The sequence below is a fragment of the Halyomorpha halys genome, unplaced genomic scaffold (assembly GCF_000696795.3).
Source record: "Halyomorpha halys isolate HHAL.00 unplaced genomic scaffold, Hhal_1.1 Scaffold533.1, whole genome shotgun sequence".
Classification (NCBI taxonomy): domain Eukaryota; kingdom Metazoa; phylum Arthropoda; class Insecta; order Hemiptera; family Pentatomidae; genus Halyomorpha; species Halyomorpha halys.
This window is the reverse complement of record NW_027108067.1, coordinates 227915-248535: the sequence shown is the minus strand read 5'-3', so window position 1 is coordinate 248535 and position 20621 is coordinate 227915. Positions and strand designations below refer to the sequence as shown.

Below are 20621 nucleotides of genomic sequence, written 5' to 3'. Positions count from 1 at the left end.
TTTAGAGACAGGCTAAGAAACGAGGTTTCTTTGTTTCAAACAATTACGACAGATGAGAAAGATTAATTGTGTAGTATTTTTGTCTTTTCCTGACTATTGATATCATTTTACTCCTTAATTTCTGGCATTAAACAATGTGGGTTTAATGTGTTCCTAAGGAAATATTTTCATCAATAACTTTTATTGATAATTAATAATCAAAAATGAATCCTACTAAAAAAATAAACGACCATAATTAAGATGAAGTTGTTCATAATAATATATATTAATTAAGTTCTTAAATTAATTAACATTTGATTAATTTATCTTTTGAATTGTATTCAGATGAGGAATCTCAGCGTGACCGTTTAACATCTCAACTCTATTCTGGTGCTCTGGAGTGCTTAGTCTGCTGTGAAAGGATGAGGCAAGCAGATCCTGTTTGGTCTTGTCCAGCTTGCCATCATGTTCTTCATCTCCGTTGCACTGTTCGTTGGGCGTCATCTTCAAGAGCAGGTTATTAATTTCATCGAAATTAAAATTAAAATTATTAGATAAAATTTTATTTTCTGCTAAAAACTATTTTTTGTATATTTTTATTTATTCATTTTTTTTTTTTTTTTTAAAGATAACGGTTGGAGATGTCCTGCTTGCCAGAATGTTACTGATGCGATACCTACAGATTACAAGTGTATGTGTGGAAAAGTGATTAATCCACAATGGGTAAGTGTTTTCAAAATTTGTTGCTTTATAATTACGTTTATTATTATATTCATTCTTACATAGTTCTTGTAATAATTTTTACTAACTACTTTTTTAACAGTTCTAATTAGACAATGTATATATTGTATATTTTATCATAGGCTATTCATCATATTTTAAATTTTAACTTTCACATTTTTTATTTTGTTTCTGAAACTATGTTATTTTGTGAAAATATTTAAGCCAATCCAATAACTTTCTGATTATAGGAACTAATTCAAATATTTTCTTTCCTCGCTACAATGGAAACTTTGTAATTCATGCACAATGTAAAAATAAAAATCATGTCCCTCAGAGTCAAAAATTTTCATTATCATATATCATTTTAGACATTGAGAAACAAATTTAGTTTTCTGATTATAGTAAAATTTGTGTTTGAACATAATTGATCTAGCTGTTAATTAGATTTTATATGCATGCGTAAACGACTTCATGGAACACCTACATTTCAAAATTGGCTCAAATATGGAGAAAACTTGGAAATTAGTGTTTAAATTTTCTAGTATAAAGTTTAGCAAATTCTATCCACTACTTTTGCTTACACATGCACAAACTATTTTCCTTCACATAGTTACATTTCGAAAAGGAGTAGATTTAGATCATATTTGAGTAAAACTTAATCTTCTACTTCTGAAAATCATTAAAATTATTATTTTTTAATTCTAAAGCCTTATTACTAATTTTAATAATTTATTTTAAATAGGTTCGAGGAGAAACTCCTCATACTTGTGGGCAAGTTTGTGGGAAAGATCGTGGTTGCCCACATTGTTGTACGCTCCTCTGCCATCCCGGTCCTTGTCCTCCATGCTCGGCAAACATTGACAGGTTAGTCATTTATGTATTAAATCAAATTGGTTATTGATTAGTTCAACCAATATACATCTTATTCATTAACTAAAGAATTATATTTGTTATAGATTATAAGTATGTATTGATGTTTATATGTAAACTTTTTAAAAAATGTTAACTTTACAAGTTTAAATAGAGTTGAACCTTGGTATAACATACCTTAAGCTGTTTAAAAAAAAAATTGTTATATTAGGAATTAAGAATCCTCCCTTTTTTTTTTAAGACAAATTCTAATTTGAGGAGAAGAAAATAGTTGCCAAAAAAAATTTTTCTCATTAAAAGTTTTGAATCCTCCATTTGAATGGATTCAGAATGGTTTATATTTTACCAAATTTTATGACATTGATAAATATGAATTCCATATTGGAAGTATAGTCAATGGCTTATTCATGCCATTAAAACGAATGATTTGCTACAAACTTTTATGAACGCAACCCTGAGCAAAAAGTCTTGTTAGACTTCTACATTAATTTTATTGCTCATAAATTCAGATGAATTTTGCATAGAAAAACTTTGGTTATAAAAGCCTTGGAATAACTTTTGTTGAAGAATCATTTTATCTATAAATTTGTTAGAACTTTTTAATAAGGTTTTAGCACTTTTTTATTTTAGTTATCTAGTACTTTTATAATTTTACAAATAAAATTCTATAATGATAATAATAATAATGAAGGCCTAACGAACCCAAAGGTTCAGTGCCGATACCACCAAACGCTCTCTGCATACATCCTTCCAGTGATGCCCCTCCAAACCCATTTTCATTAAATCAGTTTTAACGCAATCCTCCCATCTACGTTTCAGTCTACCCCTTGGACATTTACCCGTTGGTTCAGTGTTTATTAACATTTTAGGGATTCGCTCGTTACTAAGCCCTACAACCTTACACACCCATCTTATACGCTGCAATGATATAACTTGAATTATATTTACCGGGCATAGCGCTGTTCATCCCTTAGTGTAAGAGGCCACGTCTCGCATCCATAAAGAACAGTGGAAAGGATAATAGTTTTGTAAATTTTAATTCTTAATGTTTTGGATAGAATGCGCGAGCTAAGCAGTTTCGAAATTGCAAAATAACAAGCATTTCCCGCCTTCAACCTAGCTTTTATTTCCTCATCAATTTCATTTCTTCTAGTTACCATAGAACCTAAATACTTAAACGTATCTACCTGTTCAAACATATTTCCTTCTATATCTGTATCACCGAAATGGCTCGCGTTTCTACTGTTAACCATGTATTTTGTTATATCCGTATTTATTTCAAGACCTAGTTCCTTGCTAGAGTTTATTAACGTGGTTATATTTAGTTCTATAGTTTCTTTGTCCTCACCCTATAATAGCAATCATGAGCATACCCGAGCACCGGTATTTTACCACCCAAAGTTAAACCCTTTTCAGTATTTACCACACTTTTAATGACTTATTCTAATGCTAGATTAAATAAGATAGGTGATTTGCTGTAATGAAAAAATTTGATCAATAGTTGAATGATTTCGTCTAAAACCTTATTGATGGTCTCCGATAATTTCTTCTTCGTATTTCGTGATTTGACTAGTTAAGATTAACATAAATATTTTATAACATATAGGAAGGAGTGAGACTCCTCGGTAGTTATTGCAATCCGTCGTCGGCCCCTTTTTATGAACAGGAATCTATAACTTCAAAATTTGATAAATCCAAAACTTTATATTTTGATATTTCTGACTTAATTCTGTCCCCTGATGAATATAGAGATATAATTGAACTGTTGAACTAGAATATAACACTCAGTAAGTCCAGATGAAAGTTAGGATTGAATGAACCCTTGTACTCTTTATAAGTTGATTTTTGAGGGTCGGGAAACTCTGTGTTGCAAACTGGAAGTTTTGCAAATCTGATTAGATTTGTTTATAATGATTGGTTACTGCACAGTTCTCGTTTCTTAAAAACTGAAAGTGTGACCACCATTGTTTATCTAATGAGTTAATGAGTATCATATACTTATAAACTATTTCAATGAATTGTAAGCACAATTTTATTTTATTCATAAATAGGAATTACAATTTTTGATACTCAACATACATATGTATGAGTTTGATATAGTTTTGACTTTATATATCGATGGCGTACTTCACAATGGTGCCAAGTACATTTCCATTACCTTTAATAAAAATAAAATTAAAGGTTCTATCCTTAGGAAAAGTAATTTAAAAGTTGTGATTTTCCTAAAAGACAGAACCTTTAATTGTATCTGTGTTTGTAAAGTTAGTGGAAATGTACTTAGCACCACTGTGAAATAAACTATTGATTTTATAAACAAATCAAACAAGTTATCGCAAATTTATTTTAATTTTTAATTCTAGGTATTGCGGTTGTAACAGAACAAAGCAGGTTGTCCAGTGCTCTTCAAGGGTCGAGTTAACTTGTGATTCTGTTTGTGAAAAGTTGCTCAACTGTAAGGTTCATCATTGTATGAAAGGATGTCATAATGGCCCCTGTGACTCTTGTGATAACACTGTTCATCAAAGTGAGTCTTCTCTAATGTTTAACTTGATCTATCATTTATAATTAGAAATTTGTAAAAATCATGAAAAATGAAACTAAAGTTTAATTACTAAATCAAATTTTTACTAAATAAAAATAAAAATAGATTATGATTGTATTGAAACTTCAGATTTATTGGTTTTAACACCCTTAGGTAGTCTGACTATAAAGAAAATGCTAGCTTATTTAGAATGTTAATTATTTTTAACTTCTTTTATAAACTTTTAATATTTAATCAAATTTTGATTAACATTAAGTTAATATTGTATTAGGATGCCATTGTGGACAAGAGGAAAGAGACATACCTTGTGATCGTGCTGATATCGAAGATTTCTACAGCTGTGACAAGTTATGTGATAAACTACTGGCTTGTGGACAGCATAGATGTACTAAGACCTGTCACCCTGGTTCGTGTTCCACTTGTATATTGTCTCCAGATGTGGTGTTGACTTGCCCCTGTGGTAAGAAGCCATTGGCTCCTGGCTCGAGGAAATCCTGCAAAGATCCGGTACCACTTTGTGGCGCAGTTTGTGGAAAGGTCTTGGTGTGTGGTGTAGCAGGTTAGGAATATCTTCATGTAATCAATATATTACTATTATTATTTAATGACAAGTTACATTATAAGTTATAGGGAATGATGGGCAAGTGGTTGCACATTCAGCGGGGGTTTGAAGGTATAGGTTTGATTAATTGAATTAGTCATTTTAGAAAGACCTCATCTCCAAAATAGTTAACTTTGTTTTAAGGTGTTTAAACTCGAAAAACTTTCCTAAGGCATTATTATTACTCGTATTCATAATTTTTGTATTTTAATGTATGCATTCAGGGTTGTGATACTTGTCATTTCAGACATAGAATGGATGAGGCTTGCTCTAAACAGGAAATTTGGATGGCAAAAACCTAGCTTTAGATGGAGATGAGGTGTTTCTCAAATTCAGTTGACAGTTAATATTTGTATCACAGTGGTCCCAAGAAATTAATCTTGACATTTCTATCCTGATTAGTGCGGGAAGGAAGGAGAAATCCTGGCAAAAATGATACAAGTCTTACTTGCCGCACTAGTTCCCTCCAACAGTGACGGTACCAGTACAGCTACAGTACCAGCATTTTACTTATATGAAATAGTTTTATATCTTATGCTTGAAGAAGTTTGTCGGGGGGTGCGGTCAGCAAAGAACAACATAAATAAACAAAACAATATTTATTTATTTTATGCCGACGTTTCGACCTGAGTTTCAGGTCTTCATCAGGGCTATAGAACAGAAGAGATAACAACAACATTTAGAGTAACATACAATTGAAAAGGAATAGTATACAAACAAATTTAGAATTATATAATACATCTCATTTATTTATATATATCTCATTTATATTATTTATACATCTCACTTACATAATAATATCTACATCTCATTTTATATCTTATATTTAAACTACAACCCACTAGGCCTAATTTAAGAACGATTGCTAACAAAATCAAAAATTTTATCAGTGAAGAAAGTAAAGAGACATTAGAGGGACACAAGAGGGACGACCATTAGTAAACAGATGTTTTATAACAAGATGCATTATTTACCTCTGATAACTTCTCCAAATATCTTATTAATCATTCAAAACAAGTTTTCAATTAGATTAAACAATTTGCATTATGAATTCATTTATAGACCTGTTGGTGAAAAGGTCACTCGAAGGCCCTTTGCAAATGAGGCAAGATTAAGTTAAAGCAAGAGCGACTTGAACTGGAAGCGATTGGTTCCCTAGTAGTCAATCGATAAGCGATAGAGACTCAAAGTAGAAGGAATTTCTAAGCTACCTCAGCAATCAATTACATCCAGCACGAGTCTCTCTAATCTCATGTATGAAGGACCTTAACCATTTAAAAAAAAAAAAAATTCAAACTATTTTGTGTATTAAATGATACTTTTCTTTTTATTTATATTAACCGTCTGAAGAGAACAGAAGGATCAGATGTTGCAAACGGGTGATACCCAAACTATTATATCCTCCTATTGTGTACAATCAACTTGTAAATTTTAACTCTGAAGGAAATTATGTAATTTTGCCATATAGAGTGCCTCATAAAATCCATAAACAAATTAATTTTCTCTTTAGCAATCAAAATAAAACTGATTATATTTATAAAGAAAATTATAATCTCATTGCGTTATATATTTTACATTGTAACAGGAAGGAAACATACTTGTGCGGTATTGTGCCACAGCGGCGACTGCCCACCTTGTCCTGAAACTACATCAGTCATGTGTCGGTGCGGAGCTATGGCTAAGGAAGTACCCTGTGCTGGCTTGGATTCACGCCCAGACGATGCCCGTTGTTCTAAACGATGTACAAAAGTATGTTGGTCTAACAACACCCTTCCTTTAAATTGATTAAACATTTCATTGAGATAAGTATATGTTTTATTATACCAAAAATAGCAGAGGTTTTGGGCTTATTTTTTAGCTGAAATAAGAGTTCATTAATTAATATTGAAGATTGATGTTTTAAAATATTCTTATCAAAATATTGCATTGTTATATTATTTTAATTACAGAAGAGAAGTTGTGGAAAACACAAATGCAACCAAGCGTGTTGCATAGAGATTGACCACTTTTGCCCCCTTCCATGCAATAAAATGTTGAGTTGTGGAAGACACCGTTGCCAGGAACTCTGCCACCGAGGCAACTGTCGACCCTGCCTTGCTGCGAGTATGTTCATTTGATATAGCATAATTAAAGCATTTATAAAGTGAAAGTTAATTAAATATTTTTTTACATTTATATTTTGAATCCTATGAAATTAGTTCTACTTTTATGAGGATAGAATATGAACGGGTAATGAAGAGATACACTTGGTGGTTCCTCCTCCATTCATCATCATGGTTTCCAAATTTGTGATTGTTTGATTGAATTTTTTATTTATTTACTTTTTTTTTGTTCTGACATGTGTGAATTGTAATAGATAAAACAATCTGATTATAAGTCGAAAGAAACCATTAGGAATAATTTAACAAAGAGAAAAGTAAAGGAGCTCAGAATTTCATTAAAATTGTTAATATTCATAACATTACATGTTTATTTTAGGCATCCTGGAAAATAATTGAGATCTGTGTTGTAATTTTTATCTATGAATTAAAATAAAAAAAAGAAGTACCAAGTGAAAAGGGAAGTATGGGCTCAAATATGTAATTAAGTGTAAAAGGAGTCAACTATGGAAACATATAAATCACTATCATAACTGTAGATATTACCAATTTTTCTGACCCATCAATATTTTCTATTTTGAAAAGAAGAAAAAAGGTTAGAAATTTTTGTTTCAAGTACGATATATGGTTTAAAGTGTTATAAAAACACCTTCAATGTAGTAGGCATCACAAAATAAGGCTCTTGAGATTGGATTGACTACATAAGCCAGGTTTACCGATTGAGTAAAAAATGCTCTAGAACCATTTACAAAAATAGTTTTCAAGTCTTAGAAATCTTTTTATAAAAAAATGTTTGTTATGATTGGACTGGCTGCCCAGCCCACCAACCAGCCCTAAATATCATAAATTGAAAGCTAAGATGAATGCAGATTATTACCCAATATGTTTTAGTAATTAAAAAAATATTCATGTTTTAAATTATTTTAATTTCTAATTAGCAAAATTCTTAGATATTATTTCTGATATGAAAATAATTTGTGTATTTATTTCTAGGTTTTACCGAACTGAGCTGCGAGTGCGGAAAGGCTGTCCTTTATCCTCCAGTTGCTTGCGGCACTAGGCCTCCCGAGTGCAAGGCTCCTTGCTCTCGCGATCATCCGTGTGGCCATCCTCCTACTCACCATTGCCACTCTCAGAGCGAGTGTCCTCCATGTTCAGTTTTAACAACTAAATATTGTTTTGGAGCTCATGAGGTTATAAATGTTTAAATTGCAATTTTTTATTTTAATAATTTTCTATTTTCAATTCCAAATCAAGAAAAAATAAATTTTCATTCAGGTTCTGTTTTGGTCTTATCTTTTGATGTATTTTAGATTTCAGATTTGGAGTTGCATTTTGAATTGACTATCGTAATCTAAAGTGTAAAACATGCACATTTATTACCTTTAATCTGACATGAAAATGGGAATTTTTTATTGTACTGTGGAATAATAAATCAATGTAATTTTAGCTTAATTAATGAAGATCCTTCCAATTGAGCTGATTGGGCTACACATCTGTCAATGCCTGTATAATATATTATTATCATCTGTCAATGCCTGTATAATATATTATTATCAACTTTTTTTTTTTTAAACATATTTGAGATTGATCTCATAATGAGAATTGAGCTAAAATTCTATTACTTGTTTTCACTGATAGCAATGCTACTAATTAGAGCATACCAAAAAATCTGGTATTTAACTATGAGTTACATATTAGAATTATGATTTTCTAGTAATACACATAATGTTTTTTGTTTTTTTTACATAATGTTTACAAAAAATTTAATTCTTAGTTTTTCTTTTTTAACAATTGAATAATAAATTAGTTATCTGGAAAGAGCATAATACAATATATTGGGTTTTTGAAGGTATGATTTTTTATTGTAAGATATCACAACCTTAATTTATAAACCTCTTAACTACATTTAAGCATTTAAAAACTTATTAAAGCAATCCAACTTCATAGGTCGATTTGAATTAAAGCAATATAAATCATTAGAGGGATATGACGAAAAAATTATATTGCATTAATTCTAAAACCTCTTAACCTAAATTAAAATTGAGTGAATCTTTAATTTTGATGGATTAATTATCTGTTAATTAGTTTTAAGAACCAACTGATAATAAATGAATCGAACTTCAAAATTCTTCCAGAACTTTAGCTAAGAGGTTTTGGAATTAATGCAATATTCTAGTTTCTAGCATATCCCTCTCATGTTTTATATTGCTTTAATTCAAATCGAGCCGTAAAGTTGGATTGCTTTAATAAGCTTTTAATTGTTTAAAATGTTTAAAATTGTTTTAAAATATATATATATATATATTTATATGTATTTCTTTTTGTAATAATCTTAATTGTTTTGTATTGCCCAATACTCCTCGATATTTTTACTAAGCTAAAATAATAAAAGAAATAAGTAAGCATTCATATGAATAAAACAAAAATTGCTAAAAATTTAATAAATGATTAAAAGTTAAGGCTGACTTGACTTTTATTAAGGTATTTGCATTGCTAAATTTTTCATTTTAAAATAACGTTTTATATGATTTTTTTCTATTCTGCAGTTACGGAAAACAGTTCCTTGCCATATTGGAGAATTTTCCTGTGGACGTGCTTGTAATAAAAAATTAGACTGTGGCCATTGTTGCATTAAAATCTGCCACGCAGGGCCTTGTACTCCAGAAGGAACAAGATGCACGCAGCCGTGTACTGTACCAAGACCTACTTGTGGCCACGAATGTGCTGCGCCTTGTCACCCTGGGCAGCCTTGTAATCCCCAGCCGTGTCAATCAAAGGTATTCTATTTTATAAATTAAAGTATGTAATAAAGCAATTTAAAATGTATCTTTAATTTTTAATTCAATTTAAAGGTTCAAAATAGAAGTTTTTAAAAATAGTTTTATGTATAGCATACTCTCTCGAATCGAACGGTTCCCAAACCATAGAGATCTGTGGACAACTAAACCAGAAATTGAAAGATGTGAGTACCATCCCTCCACATGAGTTGTGACCCAATTATCAGGCAGTTCATCAAATCGCAATTACCTGAAATGATTGGTATTAAACCCATTAGAGATCAAGCAAATTTATTCTTCAAATAAATTTAAATTACGTTATAACCTGTAATTACGTAAATATTAAAACATGATTACCAGGTTTGTTTTATGAGGTATGTCTAAACATAACCAAACCTAAGGAAGAAATGAATGAAGACTGTAGTTATTGAAGTACTGCAAGTTGTACCAAATCAGGAGGCTGATAACACCAATGTTTTGTGGCTACGAGACCTCTTGGAAAAGAAATAGCAGCCCACGCTTGGGACTGATCAGGAGATCGAAAATGTTGTTCTGTATAACATTTTTTAGTTTAATGCATTTGTTTAACTGATCATTAATGAATTTTTTAAAATATTAAATTTAAGTTTCATTTCTGTCATCCAGTCACAGGACTGCACCACCTTTTTTACATGATATTAGGTCTACTTTTCATTTTCTTACCTTATAGTTTGCATAATTTTTTAATATTCTTATCATCTCCTATTTCATATTAATACTATTTTATTTCATTTGTATATAATTTTCTTTTCCCTTATTTTTACATAATTTTAACCCTACCTTAATTTACCTTTTCGTATCTTATTATGTCAAAATATTTTTGTAACTTTTTAACCCTGATTAAGCTCTGTAACATCGGCAAATAAATAGTTGTTAACTATTTTTGTTTCTTTTGACCTCACCCCTCACCATCTTTTTCATAATTTTTATATTGCTTAAGTTTCCTGGTTATTTATGAAAATCAAATTTATTGTGTAGTAATGATTTTTACTGTATTAATTGATATTTTATCATTTTCAGTATTTTCTCTTAACTGGCATCATTTTAGTCTATTTTTTACCTTTTCTTTTTTTTTTTTTTTTTAATTTTTCTTATATATTTATTAAAATTAATCTGTTACATTATAACAGGTTATTTTATTTTATAATCTAACTGTTTAACTTAAAGTAATTAAATATTTATCATTGTTCTAGGTTGAGGTTCGATGTGAATGTGGAAGAAGGGTTGTAAAAAAAAGTTGTTCTGAAAATAGTTGTGAGTATCAACGCTTGGCCACTGCTCAGCTTGCCTCTCAAATGGCCGATGTTCGTCTTGGAAAGACCGTTGACCTCAGATCTTCTTCCAAGCCAGTCTATAAGTACGATTACCCTTTATTAATCTCACAAAATATTGAAGTTTATTATTCACTTTAAACATGTCTATTTAGCCTGTTAAAGCTTCTACCTAGGAATACACCATTGGTAAGGAAATTAAAAGCAAAGTTAAAAGTGGGAAATACTTATTCTTCAATTTTGAAGTTACTTATCTTGAGCCATCTGTCCAGTGACGTAAAAGTTAGGATTTACAAATCTATTATCCTTCCTACTGTTCTTTATGGATACAAAATGGGGTCTCTTACACTGAAAGAAGAACAGCAACTTAAGGTTGTTGAAAATAAACAAATGTAAAAAATTTGAATTTAAAAAGGATGGATTAATCTGAGAATTTTTAAGGCTACACAACACTGAATTAAGGGAATTGTACCCAGTAAATATTAGTTCAGGTGATAGCATTTCGGCAAATAAGATGGGAGTGTAAGGTTGTGAGGCTAAGTAATGAACGGATCCCTAAAATGTTAAACATTGAACTGGTGGGAAAATGTGACAGGTGTAGATCGAAGCATAGGTGGGAGGATTATATCAAGACTGATCTGGTGGATTTGGGTTAGGGCGGGTTTCATTGGACAGATGTGTGTAGTCTGTAGTTGGTGGTAAAGGTATTAAACTTTTGGATTCGCTAATCCTTTGTTATTATTATAAGATTTTCTTAAAATTAAACTTTCTTACTCAATCTTTTAACAGTGTCATATAGCAGTCCATGGCATTCTGTTCTTTGGCTGTCTTTTCAGTAATACTCATTTTAATTACTCTCTGTTATCTTGTTAGTTTGTTGTTTGTTTCCTTTTTTTTTTTTTAATAACGCCCGTCTTTAAATTAAATAATAAAAGAACTGTTGTAGATCAAAATATATATGTGCTATAAGAAGATATAACATGATGAAAATGGTCTTAAAAAGCACGAAACATGTAGTAAAATAAAGTTTTAATGAAGTGTTTAACTTTGCTTGAAATAATATGATTAATATATATGTATAGTTGGCCATATATATGGCCATATAGTTGGCCATATAGTTGACCATATAGTTGGCCATATAAACATGAAATATGAAGAAGATGGTCAGGGTTCCGATCAAAAAAGAACAAAGTTTTTAACTATTTAATGTCCTAATATAATATAATTAATAATGGCAAATATAGTTATATACTTTTACCTATTCTTATACTTTTAATTATTTATGTTTTAAAAATATTCATCTGATACTCAATAGTTTGAAAATATTATTTTTTAGGCTTGAATGTACAGATGAATGCAAAATAGCTGAAAGAAACTTACGCCTAGCGATAGGTCTTCAAATTTCCAATCCGGATCTCTCATCAAAGCTATGTCCTAGATACTCTCAGTTCCTTATGACATGGGCAAAAAAAGATCCTAAATTTGCTCAGAACGTTCATGAGAAGCTTACAGAAGTTGTACAGTTGGCTAAAACAGTAAGTTTTACTTAACATGATCGATTAATTTGGTATGTGTAGTTAGTGATGACAAAAAATAAGACAACAAACTGCATGATTTTTTAATATTAGGGTTTCCTGCATCATTGATTCTTGGGTCGAGAGTTATGCTTGAAACACAGTCATCGTTTTTTTTTTTTTTTTAAAGGAATAATTCTATTTTATTTTATATCTTGACAGGTCTATAAAGTATTTATAAGAGGATTTATTTGGTAGTTGTTCCCCTTACCATGCCTGTTTCCAAATGATTATGAATGAAAGTAATATTATTCATATTCACTAAGTTTGTAATGTTAAAAAAGGCAATATGCAATTCCAGCAAATTAAAATGAAAAATTAGTAGTTTTATTATAAATACACATATTTAACTATATACTCATTTTTAGTATTGTTTTAAATTAAATAAATAACAGAACGTTTAAAAATTGTTGAATATTATTCAGTCGAAAACCTTACATTGTAGAACATAACCACTAATCGGGCCCATTGTTAAAGTAATTTGTAAGTTATAATTCAATCATTTTTTCAGTTGAATTAATTATTTCATTGCATTCATTGTTTTTTAATTTTAATTTGTTGCTTTCAATAGCAAGCCCTTGGAATCAACCAAATAAAAATAATTTAACTCCTAAGTTTTATGTTTCAAGCTATGTAGAATCTAAGAATCAAATAAAAAGAAAAAATCAGTCTGGAGAAGTTTTCTTGAGGCTGCTGCCATTTTTTTTTCTTTTCCTTTTGGCTTTAAAATCGCAGGGTCTCTAGGTCATCTTGGTTATCATCATTATCATTTGCCATTTTGTTTCAAATAGTTACATTAACAGTCAATTAGAAGTTATATCCATGTCTCGGCCATTTATAGAAGAAATAAATACATCATCATACACCAAGAAGAAAGAAAAAAAGTTAAAATAATTTTTAATATTATGAAGAAGATGGTCAAGGGTGCTGTTAAAAGAGATCAAAAATAATTATATATATAATATTGGTGTATGATGATGTATTTATTTCTTCTATAAATGGCCGAGATGTGGATATAATTTCTAATTGACTGTTAATGTAACTATTTGATTATATATATACATGGTCAATTATTATATATATTTAATATTAAATAATTTTTCTTTTTTTTTTTTCTCCCTCCTATTTTAACTGCTTATTTGGAAGATAATTAATTTATCTGCAAAGCTAAAGTTTAACAAGTAAATAATTTTCTTTTTTAGTCAAAGCAGAAAAGCAGAAGTTATTCTTTTCCTTCTATGAAATCTGAAAAGAGGCAGTTTATACACGAGTATAGCGAGCACTTTGGGGTTGAAAGTGTCGCTTACGATGCGGAACCTAATCGTAATGTAGTTGCTACAGCTTATAAGGATAAGGTACAGAAAATATTTGTAATGACTTTCTTTTCTTTTTTTTTAGTATATTTTATTAGGTTGAAAAAAAGTTTCAATGACATACTCAAAGAAAATTAATTTATGGCTAATTTAAAAATTAAAATTATAAATGATAAATTTTCATTTATATATATTTATCCTTATTGATTGATTGTCTCAATTTTGTAATTTAAATTCTTCAGATATTATGTAACGTAATGTAAAAAGTAATTTTCAAAAACTTTTTATTAATATAAACTATAACCATCCTTTAAAAAACAATATTTCCGAATACTTCTCCATCTTCAGGGTCTATTATCTTATACAAGAATATTATATTATATATGCTATTGTAGTTTGTTCTAGTTTGGGTTTATGTTTTTATCCATATAAAATTTATTTTTTTATTTATTATCAACTTTTTTTTTTAACAACTGTTTTTAATTAAAAGGTAACCAAACTATATATTCCAATATCAATTTTGCGATTGATATAATAGAAGTACTCTAAAACGTTAGTTTAAAAAAAAAAAATTGCATTTAATATTACTAAAACTTTTTTCACTGAAGTATTTATATCATTAATTCTTTCAAAGATGCCAGCTAAGCATAACATTATTCTGTATATAAATTAATTTTTATAAATAAATTATATATTTTTGTTGCTTATAAGTAGTTAAGGATATTTCTAATGTTAAACTACCTACGGTCAATCCCTTCTGGTTCTACTTTGGTAATCTGGTCTTGTTTAGTTCTCAACCATAAATTGGTGACAGAAATTGTAAATCAAACTAAGTTGCTGAAGAATCAAATATTGCCAAAAATCCATCAGATTAATAAATTGGGAATTATTGGATTGATGATACTGAAACCGAATTTTGTGCCGTTTATTGAATTTAGAACTGCATCCCAATCATATCTACCATAAAGAATTGTCATGGATTTATTAGAAAGATTATTAGATTCCTGTCTTGGTCCTCATTCAACTCTACTTATGCAAGAAAAAAAATTTAGTTTTAGGATTGTAAACAAATTCCATTCCTAAAGGCAAGTGAATTACCTTCTTGGAAATACTTAGACCAGAAAGTGTTATAATACTGGTTGAATTGTTTGAACAGTATTATAATTTGTAATTTACTGATATTTAAATTCAGTTGTTAATTTTCTTGTTATTTATATTTTTCTTTTTTAGTCATGGCTTCCTAGTTACTCTATTCTTGAGATGTTGGAGCGAGCAGCGGGTAAAAGAAAGGTTCCATCTCTTCTTCCGTCATTAAAAAAAGACAGCAAGTAAGTATTAATTATTTAATTTTATGAAACAAACCACAGTTTCTCTCACTACTGGATATAGCCTTTGCAGGACCCTGGGGATATGATTCCCATAACCAACGGAGCACTTTAGGGCGGTACTGTAGGAGAGTTTAGAAAATATCGAATGAAAAGAGGAGTTCAGGGGCCCTGTAAAACTATAAATATAAATTCCTCTGTGATGCATGTTATTTATTTTACGGATTCCCCCACAAAGGGCATTGGGTGTTGAACTATTGCTCCTTCCTCTGGTTTCACTTATTCAGTAGTAAATTTAGCTTTTCTTTCTTCTTTCCCAACATATATAAAAACATAGTTTAGAATGTTCATAATTTTAAAGAAAGGATGTTATTTCAATTAGGTTAAAATAATTTAAATTTGTTACTATTTTTTTTAAATTATCTACTGTTTCTACTATTGTGGTTTTCCTTGATCTGAATTTCTTTCGAAAATATTTTTCGCTCTCTTCTATTTGATTTTGCTCTTCCCTGATGCTAGCCAAACTTTCTTCAATCTCACCTTTCCATTTAACTCTATGTGTTCCTTTTTTCTTTAAACTTCTCATTCTACAGTTATCTTTGGCAGTATATGTGCTGACATTCTTTTAACATGTAAAAATCAACATAATCATTTTTCTTCTATGATTGTGAAAGTATGTCTCGTATTCTGTCATGTGTGGATTTTCTTGCCACTTTTCACCAAAAATCCATTTCTGTGGCTAACAGCCTTTTGTGGAGTCTGGCATTAATCAATGACCCATGTTTTCAAGGCATATGTCGCTATAGACTAATACAGACTTATATGTTATATTATATTTCCATTCTATCTTCCTTTTAACAATTTTACTACCCATAATTCTTTTTCACTATGTTTAATATTTTGGTTTGAGGATAATACGTAATATTATTTAGTTAAATGTTTATAATTTATCTACTCTATATTCTATATATATGAATGTTTTTAGGTATATAAATATTCATTCAAATTATCTGCTAATGATTCTGTAAAAAAAAAAAAAACTTTTGTGTCAATTCTATTAGCTATTTATCATTATTATATCTCTATAAGTTTTATTGATCAATTTCTTTGATTACAGGGAAGAGAGTGTGATGGTTCCTGTTAGACTGAGGCCCAAATCAGAAGATTCCAAGTCAGAAGAACAGAAAGCAGACGAGCCACCTCCGATAGATTATTTTGATTATGTTAATCCTTCGCAGTCTTAGCTTTGTGCTCTTTCTCGGCTCTATTCTAACTGTGTAATTTTATATATTTTGTTGAGATCAAATGCATTAGGTTTTATCTATTAAACTATTGAGTAGAATACTTTTACTTTGTATTTAATAATCAAATTTAAAAACAAAAACAAAAAAAAAAAATGTGGAATGAATTTTAATTAGATTAAATGATAGTTGAGGTATTGCTTTTGTCTGCATCTCTGATATATTACAGGCCTTTTTGAAATCGACTTATTTACTTTGAAAGTGTCTGAGAAGTAATAAGTTTTATTTTAATTTTATTACAGTCATTTCAAAAGTTGGTTTCCCCTCTTGGATGCAGTTTGAAAAATAAATTGTCGCTTATTGTATTTACTAGCTGTAGTCAATGGAACTCAGTTCAACTATTTGATGTGTATCATGTATCATGGTGTGCTGTGCATTAAATTTGTTTCTAACAACTTGTGCTTTTTATTTGTTTTCTCTTTGCATTCTCTTGAATCATTCACATTTTGGAGTAATATTCTTATTTAAATCTATATTAAAAAAAGTCTATTATCTCTAATAATTCTGTAATTAAAACATAAATCTGTTTTTGTTGCTAATAAGTTGCAAGTTTTTCACATTTCAACGAGCAGAAATTTCTGTGCACTAAAAGTTGCTAAAAGCTTAAAAGTAAATTGCATCTGTCTGAAACATATCATATTTTTAATTCTTTACATTAGCATAGATCGATTAAAACTCAATTATATATGATGAGGGTAAGGCTGTTGACAATAATACAAATGTTATGTTGAATATTCATATATTTGTTGCAGAGTTTATTTATCACGTTGAAATAGTTTTTATGTAACATTCTACTTTTTCTTGTAATCTATCACCATTTGGACAGAATTTCGAATAAGCAATACCTTTTTAATTTATTGAATAAAATAATGAATTAAGAGTATTTAAAATATGCGACATTTGTATGTTTTTTCCATTTGATTTATTGAGCATTAATTGTACTTTAATATTGTATGTACTAGTATAAAGCTGAAGTTAGATTTTCTAAAATTCTAAAGTAGAAGTATGTGTAAGTTTTATACATTTTATTCCAACTATTAATTTTAATTTTAAAAAATAAAATAAATTTATGATTCTCTAAGAAAAGGGTTTTTAAAAGTTTGTGGCTGAATCTTATATGTACTTTCTGTCTTAGGTATATCTAAATTGCTTTGTATAATATGTAACATAATTTACTTTATTTGTTTTTAATATCTGAAATAACTTTAAACTAAAACTCAGTTTAAGATGGATAAGAATCGATGTAGCATAACATTATCATAAAAAGAAATTACAATATTTGATATTATTCATGGAATAATGATGGCTGGGATGCACAATAAAGCTTATTCCGTCCTCATCATTTGAATATTATCTTATCTATAACTTGTGTTATGTGTACAATGTTCTGTTTTTAAGTATCTTTTATTTTTTTGTTATGTTGGTTAACTACTTGCGCAGATGTTAAATTCTCACTTAAATATTTATATTAAATTTATTCGAAGTGAGATTAGTCAATAATGTGATTGATGAAAGACATGTGATAGCCTATATTAAAATATTTTGTTTTTTATTCTTTAATGATATATCGTTTTGTAATTTTATCAAGTATAATAGTTAATGTACATCGTATTAGCTACCGTATCACAAATGTTTTCAGTTATTAGGCTTAATGAACTCTTATCTAATGAATTGGTATTATTTTTGTAGAATATTTGTGCATATCTTATTTGACTGGTTGGGTAATCTCGTCTGTACCTATAACAGGATGTCTTCTCATGAATGTACATGCTATATTGTCGAGACAATGAGAAATGCTTTAGTAATAATATAGCCATGTCTTATATCACCTAAAGAGTAACTTTATTTTTTTTAATATTATAAATTTGTGTTATATTTCAATGCTGTAAATAAATAGATATACAATACAATAAAAATTTGCTCTACTCAATCAGGCAGTCTTTTTTTTTTATCCCTTAGTGGAACTCTCAAGAAATTGGTTTAAAATTTACAAAAAAAAAATTATGTTCCAAAGATGGTATTTTAAAATTGTTGTTTGGTTTATCTCGGTGTAAAACCCTGAGATTATCGAATGCTATAGTTAATTATATTGATACTAAAATCAGTTGGATAGTCTTGTTGTGTAGTGAAACTATTTTGCAAAAAAAAAACATAAAAGCGATACCTAATACTCTCTATGTCCTGTCTGTACCACACATATATTTAATTGATGATCTTTATCTTAATTTAAGCCAATTCACAAAAATATTATTTTTGTGATTTTAAATCTATAAAAAAAAAAATTATTTTATATTTGACATATTTTATAGATTGTATCATAGACTGCGGATACATGATGACAATGCTATTAGGTTTATAGTAGTCTACAGTAGAGAAGGCCACCCCTGCCATGTAAATTTCAAAATAAAAACAAAACTTTTTCTGTCAGATGTGCCACTATTCAAGCAAAGCAGCAATATTTACTGTAAAAATAGTTTAAGAGATGTGATCATTCGTAAAACAAATTGGAAGAAGATAGTTGACCATATAAAGTAGAGTGTAGGAAGATAGTCTGGGTGGTGGTCAATAAAGGTACCAAATAGTAGAAAAACCATTTAATGTTAACCAACCTTTCGCTCAACTTCGCAGGACTGGTCAACCTACAACAAGATTTAAAACTAAACTAGTCTTAAATCTTGTTGTAGGTTGATCAGACTAAACTAGTGTTAAATCTTGTTGTAGGTTGATCAGACTAAACTAGTGTTAAATCTTGTTGTAGGTTTATCAGACTAAACTAGTGTTAAATCTTGTTGTAGGTTTATCAGACTAAACTAGTGTTAAATCTTGTTGTAGGTTGGTCAGCCCTGCGAAGTGGGGTGAAGGGTGAAACATTGGTTAAGATTTAATAATTTTTCTACTATATTGTACCTATATTGCCTGCCACATGGGCCATGGGCTATCTTCCTACAAATTAGTAAAATTGGCATTCTGTAAAAATTCTATTCTTGAATGTCCAATTCTTAGCCAGTTTAGGGAAATTTCCCTGCTGTTGAGGTCTGTCAAATATGTATTTTTGTCACAACATATTAGTAATTGTTTGGCTGAAATCAAAGCTATTTATAATTTTTCATCCCTTATTCTCAAAAATCCCTCTTCCAGCAAGTAATTTTTTGTTTTTAAAAGGAAGCAGTTTGAAAGCATGACAAAAACCATTATTGTGGACTCACTGGGAATCCTGCATCATCATTTATATTAGACCTTAGCTGGGTATCGTTCACTCTGTGAGTTCAAAAGGGAAAAAATATAATATTCTATATTAGTCTCCCTTTTTCTCAGATGGATGTACTTGGAATTTGATCATAACAACTCATTAAAATATCCTGAGTTTTGAGCATAGTGATTTATTATAATTTTTTTTTGGGTGCAGTTCATCAATTGTGCAAAAGTTTTCATTACGATTACATTAGCATTTCTGCATTATTTCATTAAAAATAAAATTTGTGTTTAATTTGATGTCAAAACATCATTTTTGTTTTATGTATAATATTTTCAATTTCTTGAGACTGGTACTTATTGTTTAAATAAATTAATTTTTATGCATGTTAAGTCTCAATACTCTTTAACAGTTCGGCTATCCTCAAGGACAACATTAAATGTGGGATCGGAGTTGGCTTCCAGCCCAGGCAGATGTGCAACGAGGCTATGCTATCCTAAGATATAAGTTGTTTTTGGCTGCCCTTTCAATAGGAAATTTTACATGGATATGAGGCAAGCAGCAAGTGCTTGATATATGAAGTTTGGCTGAAATCCATCAATAATCTTGGTCAGGATAAGAAGATAAAAAAAGCTATACTTCTCGGGAACCTTGGATTGCTTGCTGCCCCCACCACCTCTCCTGCTCCAGCTTCACCTATTTCAAGGTCTGGGTCAGCTGATCTACTGTTATCTGTTATCTATCATCTAAGTCTAACCTCTATTTATCCAAATTCTATTACTTCAATTAAAATAATTCCTGTTTGGCTTAACCTTTTTTTAATTTAATTTAAAAATACGACATCAACTTGGTATTGATATATAGATTTTTTTTGTACATATTGACTGTTTATTTGTTCTCTTTAATAATATGCAATGGATTTTAATCAAATGACTACCCTTCTATTCTGAAAGATTGAAAGAAAAAGGTTATATGTGTATTTATATTCACCTGGCATCTAATATATATATA

The 20621-nt window shown here is 29.5% G+C and overlaps 1 protein-coding gene across 5 annotated transcripts in view; it reads left to right on the top strand.

Moving 5' to 3' along the window:
- LOC106683984 (nuclear transcription factor, X-box binding stc) overlaps nt 1-18347 on the top strand; it is a 28378-nt gene extending 10031 nt beyond the window's left edge. For 4 of the 5 annotated variants that reach the window (XM_014425769.2, XM_067046450.1, XM_014425772.2 and 1 more), the window contains 14 exons: nt 325-495; nt 608-702; nt 1445-1566; nt 3933-4096; nt 4386-4673; nt 6301-6464; nt 6665-6818; nt 7808-8007; nt 9364-9594; nt 10827-10990; nt 12241-12439; nt 13681-13833; nt 15022-15119; nt 16234-18347. In XM_014425769.2, coding sequence (XP_014281255.1) covers nt 325-495; nt 608-702; nt 1445-1566; nt 3933-4096; nt 4386-4673; nt 6301-6464; nt 6665-6818; nt 7808-8007; nt 9364-9594; nt 10827-10990; nt 12241-12439; nt 13681-13833; nt 15022-15119; nt 16234-16360 — 2330 coding nt within the window. In that variant the 3' untranslated portion in view covers nt 16361-18347. The remainder of the gene's footprint in view (nt 1-324; nt 496-607; nt 703-1444; nt 1567-3932; nt 4097-4385; nt 4674-6300; nt 6465-6664; nt 6819-7807; nt 8008-9363; nt 9595-10826; nt 10991-12240; nt 12440-13680; nt 13834-15021; nt 15120-16233) is intronic. The other variant, XM_014425771.2, reaches the window with a different exon arrangement.
- The last annotated feature ends 2274 nt before the right edge of the window (nt 18348-20621 follow it).